Below are 16,164 nucleotides of genomic sequence, written 5' to 3' on the forward strand. Positions count from 1 at the left end.
AAAGATTTATGTTGTATAAAAAAGATTTGATTTGTGACTTGTTTAACTTTAATAATTTATCAAAATAAAAGGATCAACATCAGTGAATCAATTTATTGTATGACTTGTACGTCATAAGGCTATATTTATTTTTATTGAAATAAAAATTAATTATGTAAGCATCATTATAAAAAGAAAATCATTGCAATTGCTTAAGTGGTTATTGAGAAAACTCAATTTAAAATTGTCCTAATATCAACCGATCATAGTGATACTATATTATATGCTATTATTATGTACTATATGATAAATATTTTTAATGTACTAGATTATAAATATTACTACAACTATATTAGATTTTATCAATTAATATAGTAAAAAACTGATTATTTTATTAATCATCTAGTAAAAATTAATTAATTTTTTTGTCTTGGTTTTATATTGTTGCATTTTCGTAAACAATTGTAATTAGAAATATTTATTTTTGATTTTAATGTTATTTTTGATATTATTTGCATACTAATTCGACTTAATTAATTAAAGAAAAACTAGATATAGATAAAAATATCAAATATAACTAAAAGATCTCAAAGTGCCGAGAGAAGTTGTGTTCATATTAAATAGAATCAGAAAAAAAAAATGTTTGGGCTGCATTTTTTTTGAGTAAAACAAAATTATAAATGTATAATAAACCAAGAAAAACTTTGTTGTTATACTAGAAGCTCGCCTCTACATGCCAGTTGCTTTAAGTCTTTAAAATATGCGCCACAATCTTTAGACTTAATAATTTATTCATTCATTTTTTTTCTAGTTTATCAAAGCCGTTTATCGCTATGATGTTTTTGTTCTCCTATCGAAATATCATTTTACAAATTCTCAAATTTAAAAAAAAAATTTTGGTAAACGACATTATTTATTTGAGATATTTGCCAAATTCTTTAATTTTTAGTCAAAAAATATTTATAGATTTTACACTTAACAAATTAACAGACAGCTTTTTATTAATTAAAGCAATAATGTTTTATGGTAATAATTCAAGACAGATGACGATTAAAATTGTCATGTGTTGCAGCATGCATTAAAAAACATGTTATATTTAATATTTCCCAATTTATATGTCCTATTTGGCAAGTATTTTACATTAAAACATGTCTCTTAACATTACAAATCAAAAAACTACCAAAATTAACAATAACAAGTTTTTCATTAAAATATTTCAATTTTAAAATTGACTCGATAATGCTACACTTTTTTGCAATCTTTAGCAATACTTATATATAGTTCAATTTTCAAAATAAAATAAAATAAGCAATACATGTTTTACAGAATAAATTTTGTTAAATATATTCTTGCATAATAAGAATTTCAAGAATAAAGCGTGTACAAGAAACAAATATGAAAGTAGAAAAACAACTAAAAATACCCTTTTTTATTTCGAACCAAGTAATAACTTTAATACAATAATATAAGATCAAACATGAAAAAAAATTCAAATTATTCCTGTGGGAACCTAATAAAATTTTAGGCTTTTGCTTTGGTGGTACCCATAAGCTTGCGCACAGAATAAAAATCAAAACTATTTGATGCTTTTTTAAATGATACTTTAATATCTTAACGTTCCTGCAAAGTTTTTTTCTTTTTTTCATTTTTCTTTAAATAGTATCCCAGTACTTTTTATTAATTCTCAATACTGGGCAGTTTGGAGGATTTTCTGTTTAATTTTTCACATTATTTTTTTATACCATTCCATAGCTAGTTTACAATAATGACTTGAAGCTAAATCAGGCCAGAACACAGGTCTGTTATCGTGTGATTTAATGAGAGGTAAAAAGCGCTTCTGTAAACACTCTTTAACATATATTTGACAAGAAAGTGTGAACTGAGAAATATAAGGTGCTGCTTTTTTGCCACAACTGCAAATAGCTTGCCAAATCAAGGCTTTTTTAGTGAACTTGTCTTATTTTGTGTATTTAAATTTCTTATCTGCTTTTCCTCTATATTTGGCAATATATTAGACAGCACCAGGAATTATAATAAGATATAAGTTTCATCGTCTTCAATAATACAGAAATATTTAGAAATAAAATTGACATACAATTTTCTGCAGCGGGTTCTTGCACTTTTTTTGTTGAGTTTCAGATTGGTTGGGCACTTTTTGTGATTTGAAAGAATGAAAATCATGTTTATTTCAAACTTTTACAACAAAACTATGAGAAAGTCCATATATTTTTGCGCGTTCCCTTAGTGAAAGGCTAGGGTTAATATTAAAACTGTTTACCAGTTTTCAACTAATTTTATATCTTAAAAACCCTCTTTTCTTTCACCACCAGATTCATCGCCTTTGATTCATTTTGTTTCAGAAAAACGTTGCATTACACGACTAACGGTGTAAAAATGTATTTGCAACGCTTTTGCTATCGAATTGTAGCTACTATTGGGATTTATCAAATATTTGCGCATAATTTTTCTCTTGTTTTCTTCTTTCGCCATTTTTAAAAAAAATACTTTTTTTAACAGAACCTTAATAAGAATAATAATCATTTAATAACAATAAATATAACACAAAAATAGTAAGTAACTAGACAAAATCTTTAATAATCTGTAATGAAAAAAAAATGAAAAAAATTATACTATAATTTTACGAAAAGAAGAATTTTTAGATTTCTTATGGAAATTTTACAATTACATCATATACTAAAACTCTTTGGAATTATATGTGCTTGAATAAACTATAAAGTCTGTAGATTGCAGCACATATTCTAAAGACTTTAAGCAACTTGCTAACATGGAGATGGAAAGCTATCATGGAGACAACTTGTCTCAGTACTTTAGGATCCCTTTAAAAATGCCTAAGAGTATGAAAGAAACATGCATAAATTCAACATCTTTGGTCATCCCATCAGACTAATTAAAAGGCCTCAGGACCATCATACGATACTGAAAATTTCAAAATCCTGGTAGAAGATTTCAATTCATTTAGCCTAATATATTTAAACTTCATTTTAATAAACTTAAATATTTTTACATAATACTTAAAAATATATTTGTGAATTAAAAACATTTTTTGAATTAAGTAAACCAGTAAAACATTAAAACAAAAAAAAAACAACAAAAAAACAAGTCAAAAATAACATACCATAACATTAATAGGCGAGATCAAGTTGTGTTTATTTATAGTAGCAGGCAAAAATGACCAGTCACCTTTTCTCAAGCTTAAAATGTGAAATCTAAAATTACAAAACAAAAACTGTGCATAAAATAACACAAAAATATTAAAAATAAGTATAAATTTACAAATTTTGCAATAACTGAAAATGAAAAAGAAATTTAATTTCATTTTTCATAAAAAAAAAGTCAAATAAAATTATATATAAATAAATTATATATACAAATGAATACAATATATAGAGTATATAATATATAATAAACAACAGAAAAAGTACATGATACATAATGTAAAAAAAATAATACATCCCGAACTCTGTGGTAGCTCTAAGAGAGGCTGATTCCATCAACAGCTGAAAAATATTAAAGTATTAACAGTGCCATGTTGCGCATGGATGGTGTCCCTGTTTGTACTTTTGGTGTCCATTGCAGAGCCCTTTGTTACGGCTTAGGGTTTATTAATAGTAGTGAGGCAATTGGTTGGGCTATTAAACAGTGTACTGAGTACTATCCATGCTTTGAGTCAAGTTCTTCAACAAATTTAAAAATGAATAAAGTACCAAAAACTATAAAATACAAAAAACCATCATGATCACCAAGTTCTTTAAACCTATCATTCACTAATATTCGTGGTCTTCAAAGTAACTTTTCTTCTGTTGAGTCTTATCTCTAGCAAAGTTCACCACACCTACTTGCTCTTTGTGAGACTAATTTGAGTTCAGCTGTCTCATCTTGCGATCTTAGAGTTGATGGTTATCTTCCTTTAATTCGTAAAGACTCCAATAGTCACATGCTTGGCCTGGGCATTTACATTTGTAAGAATTCACCCATTTGTCATAAAACTAGGTTTGAATCCACAGACTATTCTTTCATGTGCTTTCGTTTAGCACCACTTCACTCTATCGTCTTTCTCTTTGTTCTATATCGCTCTCCTTCATCTCAAGACTGCACTCTTTTTGACGTTATTTCTGATCATATTGACCAAGCCCTCTCTCTTTATCCATCAGCTAATATAGTTATTGTCGGTGACTTTAATGCTCACCACTCTGAATGGCTTGGCTCTAGTGTCAGTGATTCTGCAGGCATTAAAGCCCACAACTTTTGCCTTTCTCAATCCCTAACTCAAATAGTAAACTTTCCAATTCGCTTTCCAAACAACTCTAATCATTTACCTTCTCTACTTGACTTATGTCTTGTTTCTGATCCTAGTCAGTGCTCAGTTTCTCCACATTCCCCATAGGTGCTTCTGATCACAGTTTGATCTCTCTAAAACTAATATCTCATTCTACTTCATCACCTAAATCCCCTTATTATCGTAAATCTTACAACCACCTTAAAGCTAACTGGGATTCTTCCTGTGATTTTCTTCCTGATGGCCCTTGGGTAGAAATCTTTCGTCTTCCTGTCGACAAATGTGCTTCTTACATAACCTTGTGGATTCAGGCTGGCATGGAATTTTTTGTTCCCTCTCAACGATTCTAGGTCAAGCCTCACTCTCCTCCATGGTTTTCCTCACACTGTGCAGCTGCGATTGCCAATCGAAACCATTACTTCCATATCTATCAGCAAAACAATTCTCCAGAAAACAGACATCTGTTTATTACTGCCACAAACCATTGTAAAAAGGTTTTGTCTGACGCCAAAGCCCGCTATTCTCAGGTCATGAAATCTCGTATCTCATCTCAAAAATTAGGCTCTTGTGACTTCTGGAGAATTTTTAATAGTATTAATAATAAGGACAAATCTTTAATTCCCCCTCTCTTGTATGGTTCAGACTTTGTCACCTCACCTAAAGACAAAGCTGAATTGTTTGCTAAAAACTTTTCATCAATATCATCTCTTGACTCCACAAGTTGCATTCTACCTGATATTGCCAACAAACAGGTTGATCCATTGCTTGACATTTGTATCACTCCAGCTTCTGTATCTAAAGTGATTTCCTGCTTTTCTACACTTTTCTACAGCTTGTGGCCCAGACAACATACCTTTTATAGTCTTGCAGAAGTGTTCTCCGGAGCTGTTGTCTATACTCTCAAAACAATTCAACAAGTGCTTATCAGAGTCTTATTTTCCAACCTGCTAGAAAGAGGCATCTGTTATCCCTATCTTCAAAAATTCTGGAGAGCGATCTGATTCGTCTAACTACCGTCCCATAAGTCTTCTTCCTATCATAAGCAAGATTTTTGAATCTTTAATTAACAAACACTTAATTTCTCATCTTGAATCTAATAACTTTTTTTCTGACCATCAATATGGATTTCGATCTTCTCGTTCTACAGCTGATTTGCTAACAGTAATAACTGATAAGTTTTATTGTGCATTAGATAAAGGTGGAGAGGTTAAGGCCATCGCTCTTGGTATTTCAAAAGCGTTTGATAAAATTTGGCATGCTGGTCTTCTCCATAAGCTTTCTTCTTATGGTGTATCTGACAACATCTTTAAGATTATTGAATCCTTTCTTTCCAATTGTAGCATAAAAGTTGTCTTCGATGGAAAGCACTCTTCTTTTTATTCTGTAACTTCAGGGATTCCTCAAGGTTCTATCCTTGGCCCTATACTCTTTTTAATTTACATTAACAATCTTCCAGATATTCCCACATCTAAGGTGGCATTGTTTGCTGATGATACCACCATTTATTCTTGTCGTGATAAGAAACCAACACTCTCTGATTGCTTGGAGGGGGCATTTGAGCTCGAAAAGGATCTCATTTCTGCTACAGCATGGGGCTCACAGTGGCTGGTGAACTTCAATACAGAAAAAACTTTTTTCAGCCAATTGTTATCGCAATAAGTTAGATCTTCCTATATTTATGAACGGTGATGTACTCGATGAGTCATCTAATCTTCATCTTCTAGGATCTTACTTCCGATCTTTCTTGGAAACCATATATCAAATCAGTTGCAAAATTAGCATCTGCTAAGGTTGCAACTCTTTATCGAGCTCGACACTTTCTTTCTTCAGGTTCTATTCTCTATCTCTATAAATCTCAAATCCGGCCTTGTATGGAATACTGTTGCCATATCTGGGGCGGATCTTCTATGATGCCCTTACTCTTTTAGACAGGGTGCAAAAATGCATTGTAAACATAGTTGGACCTACTCTTGCAGCCAACCTCCAACTATTATCACATCGTCGTAATGTTGTTTCTCTTTCTCTTTTCTACAAATACAATAATGGGCACTGCTCTAAAGAGCTAGTGTCTCTTGTGCCATCTACTAAAATTCATTCTCGTGTTACTTGTTATTCAATCAAGTCTCATCCTTTTTCTGTGACTGTTTCCAAGTGCTCCAAAAACGCTTATTCGTCTAGTTTTTTTCCTCAAACATCAGTTCTTTGGAATTCGCTTACTTCATCTTGCTTTCCTGATTCATATAATTTGCAATCCTTTAAGTCGTCTATCAATCGTTATCTTGCTCTACAATCTTCATCTTTTCTCTTCCAGTAACTTCCAACTTTAATTAGTGGTTGCTTGCAGCCTTGTTGGAAGCAAAGTTGTTTAAAAAAAAACAAAAAACAAAACATAAATACATATACAATAAAAATGCATAAAATAATATATGCAAATTTCACTTTTCTATAAACAAAAATAAAATAAAAAGAATATAAATATGTACAATGTATAAAACATATAAAAATATAAAAAGCATAAAAAATATAATATAAAGTTTATACCATACTGCAGTGTACCCAAAAGGTGCTTGGGGAATAAGTAACTTCTTATTCTATTTTAACAAATAATCGTAAATTAACAAAAATGTGTTAATTAAAAAAGCAATTGAGTCAAGTAGTCAAAATTGTAATTAGAAACCTTGTGGTGTTATTATTGTGTTATTGTTATATTTGTATATTGTATTACATATCATGTTCTGTTAAAATGATTCTATCATTAAAAAGATTTCTTATCATACTTGTTTTTTGATTGATAAACTGTTAATTATTGACCGTGATTGTTTTTTCTTTAAATAACTGAAAAAAGCATGGAAAAACAGACAATATTATTTTGAATATAGATAAAAAATAAACCAGGTGTTAAACATGCATGGGCTGCTGAGATTTGCTTATTTTTAATTTGACTTTTTAAGACATCTTTTAAGATCAAAATAAAACTGTAAAACTTTATTTAAATAATAATATAAAAAACAGGGCTTTAATGGAAGAGGATATGCTGCATTTAGAATAAGCAAAAAAACAAACAAAAAACAACAGATGTGTAGTGCTACTCTAAAAGTTGAGTGAAAATAATGCACAGCTTGGGAAAAGTGTTTGATAAGATGCACCAACAAAAGTTAAAATGGCCTGGACATGTAAAGTGTAAAGATGAATTGATTTAGAATTTGAGAATATTTAGGGGTATAATAGGGGTATATAATTAGAATATAAGGGGGTGAAATGCAGAAATTTAAATCTAAATAATTTTAAAAAACACATTTTATAAATAATTTTAAATTTAATCAAGAAAAAAACCATAAAATTTAATATAAATTATTTCCCACAAAATTGGTCGTACAAAAATTAATTCTCACATTATAACTTTTTACCTGTACCAAAATAAGGAGTTCACCATAACAAAGAAAAATAAACTAACAGAAATCAAAGTAGCAATCCATATTGAAACTAAAATTAAAATAATTTTTGAAAATTATTGAATTTATCTAATATTCAAGAGTTTTTGACTTAAAAATTTTATAAAAATTTTTCAAATCTTAAGTCATTTATCAAGTTACACTTTTAAAATCGAAAACTTATTTAAAACCTATTTATTTACCTTTCATGCAAATAACTAAGTGCTTTATATATTCTACTGATACGCCAAATTGCAGATGCAGAGCCTCTAAACCATTGTTATTGATAAATCCTTCACTTTTACGAAAACCAAATAGAAACTCATATAACATTAAAACTCCGATCAACATCTGTAATCAATACCATAATTAGCTATTATCAATTATATTATTAAAAATAAAACAATTTTTAGCATATAAGTCTATATTAGTAAGAAGCATGGCATACTTATATTTATATGGCATACATATATTTGCAAACATAAAAGAACCTTTAGATCAGCAATCTGATGTTATACTAATTATGGGAGATTCAGTACATACATTGACTGATATAGGGAGAACATTCAAGGGAGTTACGCTGGGACAGTAATATTTTTTTCTCTCATTATTTCGTTATTCTTTGTCTTTTTTTTGTTTTGTTTTGTTAGATATATATATATATATATATATATATATATATATATATATATATATATATATATATATATATATATATATATATATATATATATATATATATATATTCCTATAGTAAAGGTATTTAACTTACCGCTTTTGTATAAAAACGGTACTTAACTACTCAATGACATCTAACAAAAAAAATTGGCCAGATTTTACCAAAACCCATTAATTTACTTGAGGAAACTTATTAAACTTATTTTTTTTTTTTAAAAAACCACAAAAGCGTAAAAATTTTATTTTTTTAAAAATATAAACATTCAGGATGTTTTTGATTTTATTTTTTTACTGTAAAATATATAAGCGGAGTGTTGCTACAGTGACTATCTTATCCACAGTTCACAGATATAGGTTTTATAAGATATGCTTTATGATCTAACTTTAAAAAAATCTAATGAGTGGCCCTTTCTGAGAAAATTTAGTTTTAAAATTTGCAAAAATTTCATTATATTTTTTAAAGATTTTTTAAAGGTTTTGTTTCTTTAATTAGTATTTTAATCAAAAGTATGGTTGATAATACAATTTTTATTTGTTTTTATATTACATATTACAACACCACAACATTTTAGTTTAAAAATCAATGACAAAAAATCTTTTAATAATATATTATAACATTGATAACGTCTTTTGATTACAAATTTGCACTACTAAACACCTCTGCAATTGTCTTGCTTCTTGTCAGATGTTTTTTGCTCATTTAGGAAACATCGAATCTGTTGATACCAGGCTTCATTTTAGCTTAAGCTGCTTCAGAAACCTGCTTTGCATATCTTCCAAGAGAATGACCTGATCTGGAGATGAAGTCTTTTAAGTGTGATGTAATAGCATGAACTTTCCAAGTAACAGTCAGATCCTTTTCAAGATACTAAAATATCATAAAATATTAATCAAATATTTTTAAATAATGCTGTTTATTGTAATAATATCTCTTTTAGAAAAGTATTATGTATAAATTATAGTGAAATGAATGTTCCCTGAACTACCATGCAGAACTTTTACAAGGGTTCTAATAGAGGTAGTAGCTCTACTGGTAACAGATTATCCAGCTAATCACACTGTTCTAGTATCCCTTTTGAAGTATTTCCTTCATAAGTTCCACCATGATATCCCTTTCTTATACATCCTAAGCTTGAAACCCACATCTCAAACTTGGGCCACAATTTGGTTAGGAATGATGACATAAGATTTACAAGGCCCATCAACGTGTGAAGTTCTGGCAAAGGTATAAGATCTAACACCAACTTAGATTTGTCTCCTTCCTTGATCAAGCATGGCTTCACAACTATGTAAAATGTAAAAATAATATTTATTAAAGTCTAATAAAATGTAGAATTTTTAAAGGCAAAACTTTAGAATCATCTTGAAGTCCTGCATTCTTTTGTGTGGCAATCCGGCCTTATAATATATGTATATATGAATATATATATATGAATCATCTAAAGATTTCAAAGCTCTCCAGCAGCAATAGTTGATGAACCATCGCACCAGGCACAGGAATATTCCTCTGTGAGCCTAAAATAATTTATATGAGGCTCCTGAATTACATTTTATCAAGTAGTACATGCGTATGTGTTCAAGTAACGTAAATAGTATAAATTTGGATTATAATATATAATACCAAAATTCCCAACAATATGTCGATGAGTTTCATGTCTGATTCAAGAGAATATTTATATTCATGCAGATTTAAGCTCTCAACAATCTGCAATAGGTTGTTAAGGGTCTCTTATAAGTTATCTGCATATGCAAGAACGACAGCCCTATTGATCCCAGAGTATGTTTCTTTGTCCTGCATGTCATCCTTTCTCTCTCCTTCAGGGTCAAATATGTTGCAGATTACTTTCAATAAACCTCCACCAAAATTGAACATGGAATTTAGGGATTATTTTACTAAATACTAGATTAAAAGAATGATCACTTTATATCTGTCCCTCATTTTTAACTTTGGTTACCTGAATCAATTTCAACTCTGATAAAGATACAGTGGTAATTTTGACCTCTGAAATCCATGAAAAAGTTGAGAAACTCTGTAAGATTTCAAAATAAGCAAGGTAAACAATAGGCTTACAAAGGTAGTTAAAAGCAAAGCTTTTAACTACCTTTGTAAGCCTATTGTTTATCTTCTCTTCAGCTTGAATAGTCATGACAGCATAAAAATTTGATAGGATCTTGCTCCTCTCATCTAGTTTTGCCTCCATGAATAATTCAAATTTAATACCGCATTTTCTAAGCCACTTCAATATCTGCTTATTCATATATTGACTAAGCTCATTGTTCATAAGAGGCTGGATCTCTTCAAATTTTACTTTCCTGGTTTGTTCAATTGGTTTTCCAAGGATTACAGGAAATATTGATCCTCCTGTATCAAAATTTATTAATTCATACATACACATTTAAAAATGGCTGATACTGAAAATACAAAAAGTGTCATTTCACATTTTATTTATAGTATAATAGATAAGTAACCTAACCTGTTGAAATATTTATCTCTTCCCCAAGGTTTGCCTGTGAAGATGTTTTTGAGCAGAATTGAAGTAGCATGCTGTTGTACCTTTGATGATCTGCTGCTTAGCTGGCTTGAAACATTTACCTTCTCCTGTCCAGGAGAACCTTTGTGGGGTATACCTTTACCAAGATTACAAAAGTAGTTAGGATACAAAAGAAGAGGTTTTTCTGACTTTGACATTTCAATTCTAGCACTGGTTTTCCGTAGCACCTAACGATCCATGGATTTTACCATAGCGCAGACTGTACATTGTATGCTAAAATCTCTTCCAGACTTGAAAAGCATTATTAAAGCATTAGATCCCATTGCTTTCAGTTTTCAGCAACATTTATTAGAATAGAATTTTTGGAAGCCAGCTTGCACATGCATGATTTGCAAGATAAACAAATTCCTAAAGTTGAATAAAACTACAGTTATGGATTCAAAAATAACATCTTTTTATAACAAAGAACAATCAAAAGACAATATTGAATTGATGACAATACCTCTTGTATAAAAATGTTCAATGTAAGTTTTACCTGTTGGATACTCATGTTTTGAATAGTTGGGATTGATATGGCATTTGATCAATTTCTTCAGTTTCAGGTTGATGGGTATGCATTTTGAATGTTTGATGTGGCAGTAGGCACAAACTGAATGTCATCATGACTTCTCTTATACTTATTCTTTTTAGAGAGTAGATGTGGCATAACTTTTTGGTTCTTTAAACTAGTTTTGGAGATTTTAATTTTTAGTTTTGTGGATTATCTATTTAAGACAAATAAGTATACGTTATTACATATTTAAGTTTAGAAAGTGAGCGTAAGTAGACAGTACAAACTAGAATAAATATTTGTAAGAAATACTATTTTATTGTAATTAAATTATAGATAGATAAATAAAAATAATAAAAAAGGCAAATATGTGTGTATATATATTGTGTGTGCGCGCGTGTGAGTGTGTATATATATTTATGACTAGTTACGCAATATAGCTACATAGAATATGATATAGAATGGGAAACAGATTCAAATTTTTTGCTTTTTATGCAAAATGTTGTAGTCTTGTAATATTTAACAAAAAAATGATAATAAACATTGTATTATCAACTGTACTTTTGATCGTAAGTTAAACCATTAAAAATCCTTAAAAATTTTATGAAATTTTTGCAGATTTTTAAACTGAACTTTCTCAAAAAGGGCCTCTCATTGGATTTTTTCAAAGCCAGATCCTTAAAACATATGATCTTAGTAACCTAAATTTACAATAAACTTCTGGGGTCATATCATTTTATAACTAAAACCTATATTTGTGATCTCTGTATAGCCTGCTACTATCTTATAGCAATTAAAGCATAGCAATTATCATTAAAAAAAAAATATATTGTTCAAGTTAATAAACTCTACCAACCTAAAAGTGTTTGAGATCGGCATAAAATTGCCAACCTTATTTCTATGTTTTATGGTAAGACCTTTGTATCAAATTTTTTTTGCCCACATGATGCCGACCTCTAAAAGATTGAGGTCAGCAAATTATTGCCAACCTCATTTTGCCTAATTCTGAGGGTAAATGTGTGTATCTGTATACATATATGGCCTGTTATGTGGAGCATAAAACATATTTATTATTAATGTAATCTAATTTTAAATTCATAAAAAAAGACAATGCCACTAATGTAATCTAATTTTAAATTCAATTAAAAAGACAAGGCCACTCTCAAGACAGATACTATTTAAAATCATTTAATAACAAGAATGAGAAAGAAATGTACAAACATAGAAAACATATAAGTAAAAACATAATTTAAAAAAACAAACCACTTCAAGAATGATTAAGGAAATATTTGAGGTCAACAAATTTTGAAAATTTGAGAAACAAAAGATAATAGATTGTTTTGCTAGAGAGTGTTCAAAAATATTACATAATTATATAATTATATATATTTATAATATTATATAATTCATTGTAAAAGAAAGGATTTGTTACCATGAAACTAAACAAAACTTTTCTTTGTAAGGTTAAATAAAAATTAAAGAACATTTTCTTTGCAAAGGTCCTTGGGTTGATGGTCTTCATTTCTCTGCTAAAAATTGCGCTTCATACAAATCTCCAGGATTTAGGCAGATACAAAAGCCTTTAATCTTTCAAGCCAAGTCAAGCCTACCACATGGTTTCCTTCTTTCAGTCACAACTTCTAAAAGTAATTGTTTCTATCACCTTTTTCACAAGAACAATCTCTTGAGAGCAAATGTTTTTTATTTTTAAAATCAATGCAAAAATCAAAAAGAATTTTCTGAAGATAAAGTCCATTAATTTTAGATTACTAAATCTTGTATTTCATCTCAAAAGTTAGTTAGAGACTTGAGGAAAATTTTTATCAGTGTTATTAACAACGACAAGTCTAACCTTCCATCTCAAATATATGAGCAAATCTAATTACCTCTCCTAATGAAACAGCAGAACTATTTGCAAATAACTTTTCCCCTGATTCATCTCTTGATTTTAATGACTAATTTCTGTCATCCCAGAAGAAAAGGTTAACTTATAGTAATATAAGATGTAAAAAAGCTTAAAAAGTTAAAAAAGTAAAAAAGTTTAAACCATATAAAGTAATTTAGTTAAGCTGCAAAGGTCAATGTCCAATTGTTACACAGCAAATGATGAATGAAGCCAAAAGTCAAAGGTATATGACCAAAAAAGTCAACCAAAAGTTTATAAACACAAATTATCAAACCCTGGGTAAACAAAACTATATGGAATAAGGCAAGGATTTTGAGAACAATATCAATCTACCTTTTATTAGTTTTGAGAAATCTCCCTTCTGATTTCCCTTTCATTTATAGCTCAGTGATTTGTCCATAGTGTTTTATCCATAGTGGATTCCTTGACAATATGACTATATTGTCAAACAGGTCTTTAAATTTGTCACTTATAGGACTGACCCCAACCCAGGGCATTCCCTGGCGAGGTGTTATGTCGGAGATTCTCCTGCCTTTTAATCGCCTGACTAATTGCTCTACCATGAAGTCAAAAAATTTTAAAAGTTGCAACAAAAATCTTTTTTTCAATTTTGGAAACTAAAAATGATGGATGTTGTAGAACAATGTCAAATAAAATTTATATTCTAATTTTGAAATAAATTTGCACACATTTTATATACACTATTTTTAATCAGATGCGCCATTATTAAAAATGTATTTCTTATTATACTTATATTTGTTATGTTTATGGAACTTTCAGAACAAAAGTCAGTATATTTTTATTATTTCATTAATTTGCTATCTCTGCTATATTTCATATATCAGGGTTCAACAACAACAACAATATTGTTCTCAAAAGTCTTTAAGATAATTTTTTTTTTTGGTCTAATATTATCTCTTTTTAATATTAAAGTTTTTTTAATTTGATCTCCTTTTTTTTTCTTTGAGAATCCCAGAAGCAACTTACTCACTGGATATACTTTCTAGACCTTAGACCATCATAATTAGGTCTTTTACAGCTTCATTATTACAGCAAGTGGGAAACTCCTTTATCTGAATAAAAATCGAAAATAGAAAAATAATTTAGTACAAAAACTCTGATATTGTAATTATAAAACATATAAAAACACTAATATATTAATACTGCAATAATAAGTACAAATATATATTTTGCATAACCATGAATTATTTTAAACCATTTATTAAATGGAGTTGTTTAAGCTCTGCAATTTATTTATAGTTTATTTCGGTTATTAGGATGCTCCAAGAAAACCTAATAACCTTGTCACAAATAGCACCATGGAAAATTATTTAATGAGAAAGTTTCTGCCTTCTTCCTCACCAATGTCACTAATTTTCATGAAAATGTCACATTTGACTACAGCCATATAACAGAGATGCTTACTTCAGACTCAAGACTTAGACTCAAGCCTGAATTGAGTTTGAACAAATAATATTTAGCCTGAAAAATTGATTTTTTTTTGTTATGTTATTTAAGTATTATTATTTACATATCATTATATCATTTATATATTATTCATACTTAAAGTCAAACCAAATTATTTGTTCATACTTTGGTAAAATTAGGATGATGGCAAAATAACAATATCCAAGTTTATAGTAAAAAATATTTATACGCTTATTATACCGTGTAGACACACAGGTAGCCCAGTACTGTGTATTTTGCATGTAAAATGATTAAAAACAATTTGATATTAAAAATAAAAATGATTAATGGCAAAAAATAACCTATAATAAAATTAAAATATAATGCAATAAGTGCTTAAAAATTAAATAATAATTATTACTAATTATAACAACAATGATGATAATGACATATAGATAGTAAGCAACTGGGGCCGGGTTTGACAAAATATAGCCAGGACCGAGTTTGTGACAAGGGCTGCATAAACATTTATATATCCTAAAATATATATTTTTTATTCAAAATTCATGTTATATTTTGTATATATATGCATATATAAACATCATTATGATCAACATGTTCATCAGAATCATCAATAAAATCATCATGATTATCAATATCATCATCATGATCATCAATACCATCATCATGATCATCATTATCATCATCATCATCATCATCATCATCATCATCATCATCATCAACATCATCATCATCATCATCATCATCATCATCATCATCATCATCATCATCATCATCATCATCATCATCATCATCATCATCATCATAATCATCATCATCATCATTATCATTATCATCATCATCATCATCATCAAGCTTTAGCCTTCCTCTTTTATGTTGTTTCTCTAATGATAGTCAATACTCAAACAAGCTATCATATCTATTACAATAAACCAAAACTCATTTTAGCTTGGCTTGTTACTCAACAAGTTGCATCCTTTTACTTTATCTGTCCCTTAATGCTATAAAAACTTTTGCTAATCCATTTTTTTTCCTTTTTATACAACCTACAACTTTTTAAGTCTTCAGTTAACCGTTTCCTAGCTTTTTAACACATCCTCTATTTTTAAGTAACTCATAATTTACTAGTGGTTGCTTGCAACCTTGTTTGAAGTAAATTAGAGTTTAAATGTAATTATATTAAAAAAATATAATTATATGCCAGTATTTAGTAAATAGTAAATATAAGTATAAAATTATAATATATAAAGTATAATAAATTTTTTTCTAGCCCCGGCTATCAACCCCTGCTATATCTTATAATTTTGCAGGGGCCCAAGGTGAGTTTGCAAAAAGTCTTATTTTTAGCCAGGGCTGGGGCCCCAGTCACTTCCTACACATAGGAAAAATAAACAATTAATTTC

General features: G+C 29.0%; 1 protein-coding gene across 1 annotated transcript in view; it reads right to left on the reverse strand.

Annotated features, from left to right (window-relative positions):
- The window catches only part of LOC101236485 (stimulated by retinoic acid gene 6 protein-like), an 87,554-nt gene that overhangs the window by 12,551 nt on the left and 58,839 nt on the right, over positions 1–16,164 (reverse strand). The window contains exons 11-13 of the mRNA XM_065816730.1: positions 7,911–8,058; positions 7,684–7,759; positions 3,116–3,206 (exon numbers count right to left, since the gene is read on the reverse strand). Of these exons, the coding sequence (XP_065672802.1) occupies positions 3,116–3,206; positions 7,684–7,759; positions 7,911–8,058 (315 nt within the window). The remainder of the gene's footprint in view (positions 1–3,115; positions 3,207–7,683; positions 7,760–7,910; positions 8,059–16,164) is intronic.

The sequence above is a fragment of the Hydra vulgaris genome, chromosome 13 (genome assembly GCF_038396675.1).
Source record: "Hydra vulgaris chromosome 13, alternate assembly HydraT2T_AEP".
Classification (NCBI taxonomy): Eukaryota; Metazoa; Cnidaria; class Hydrozoa; order Anthoathecata; family Hydridae; genus Hydra; species Hydra vulgaris.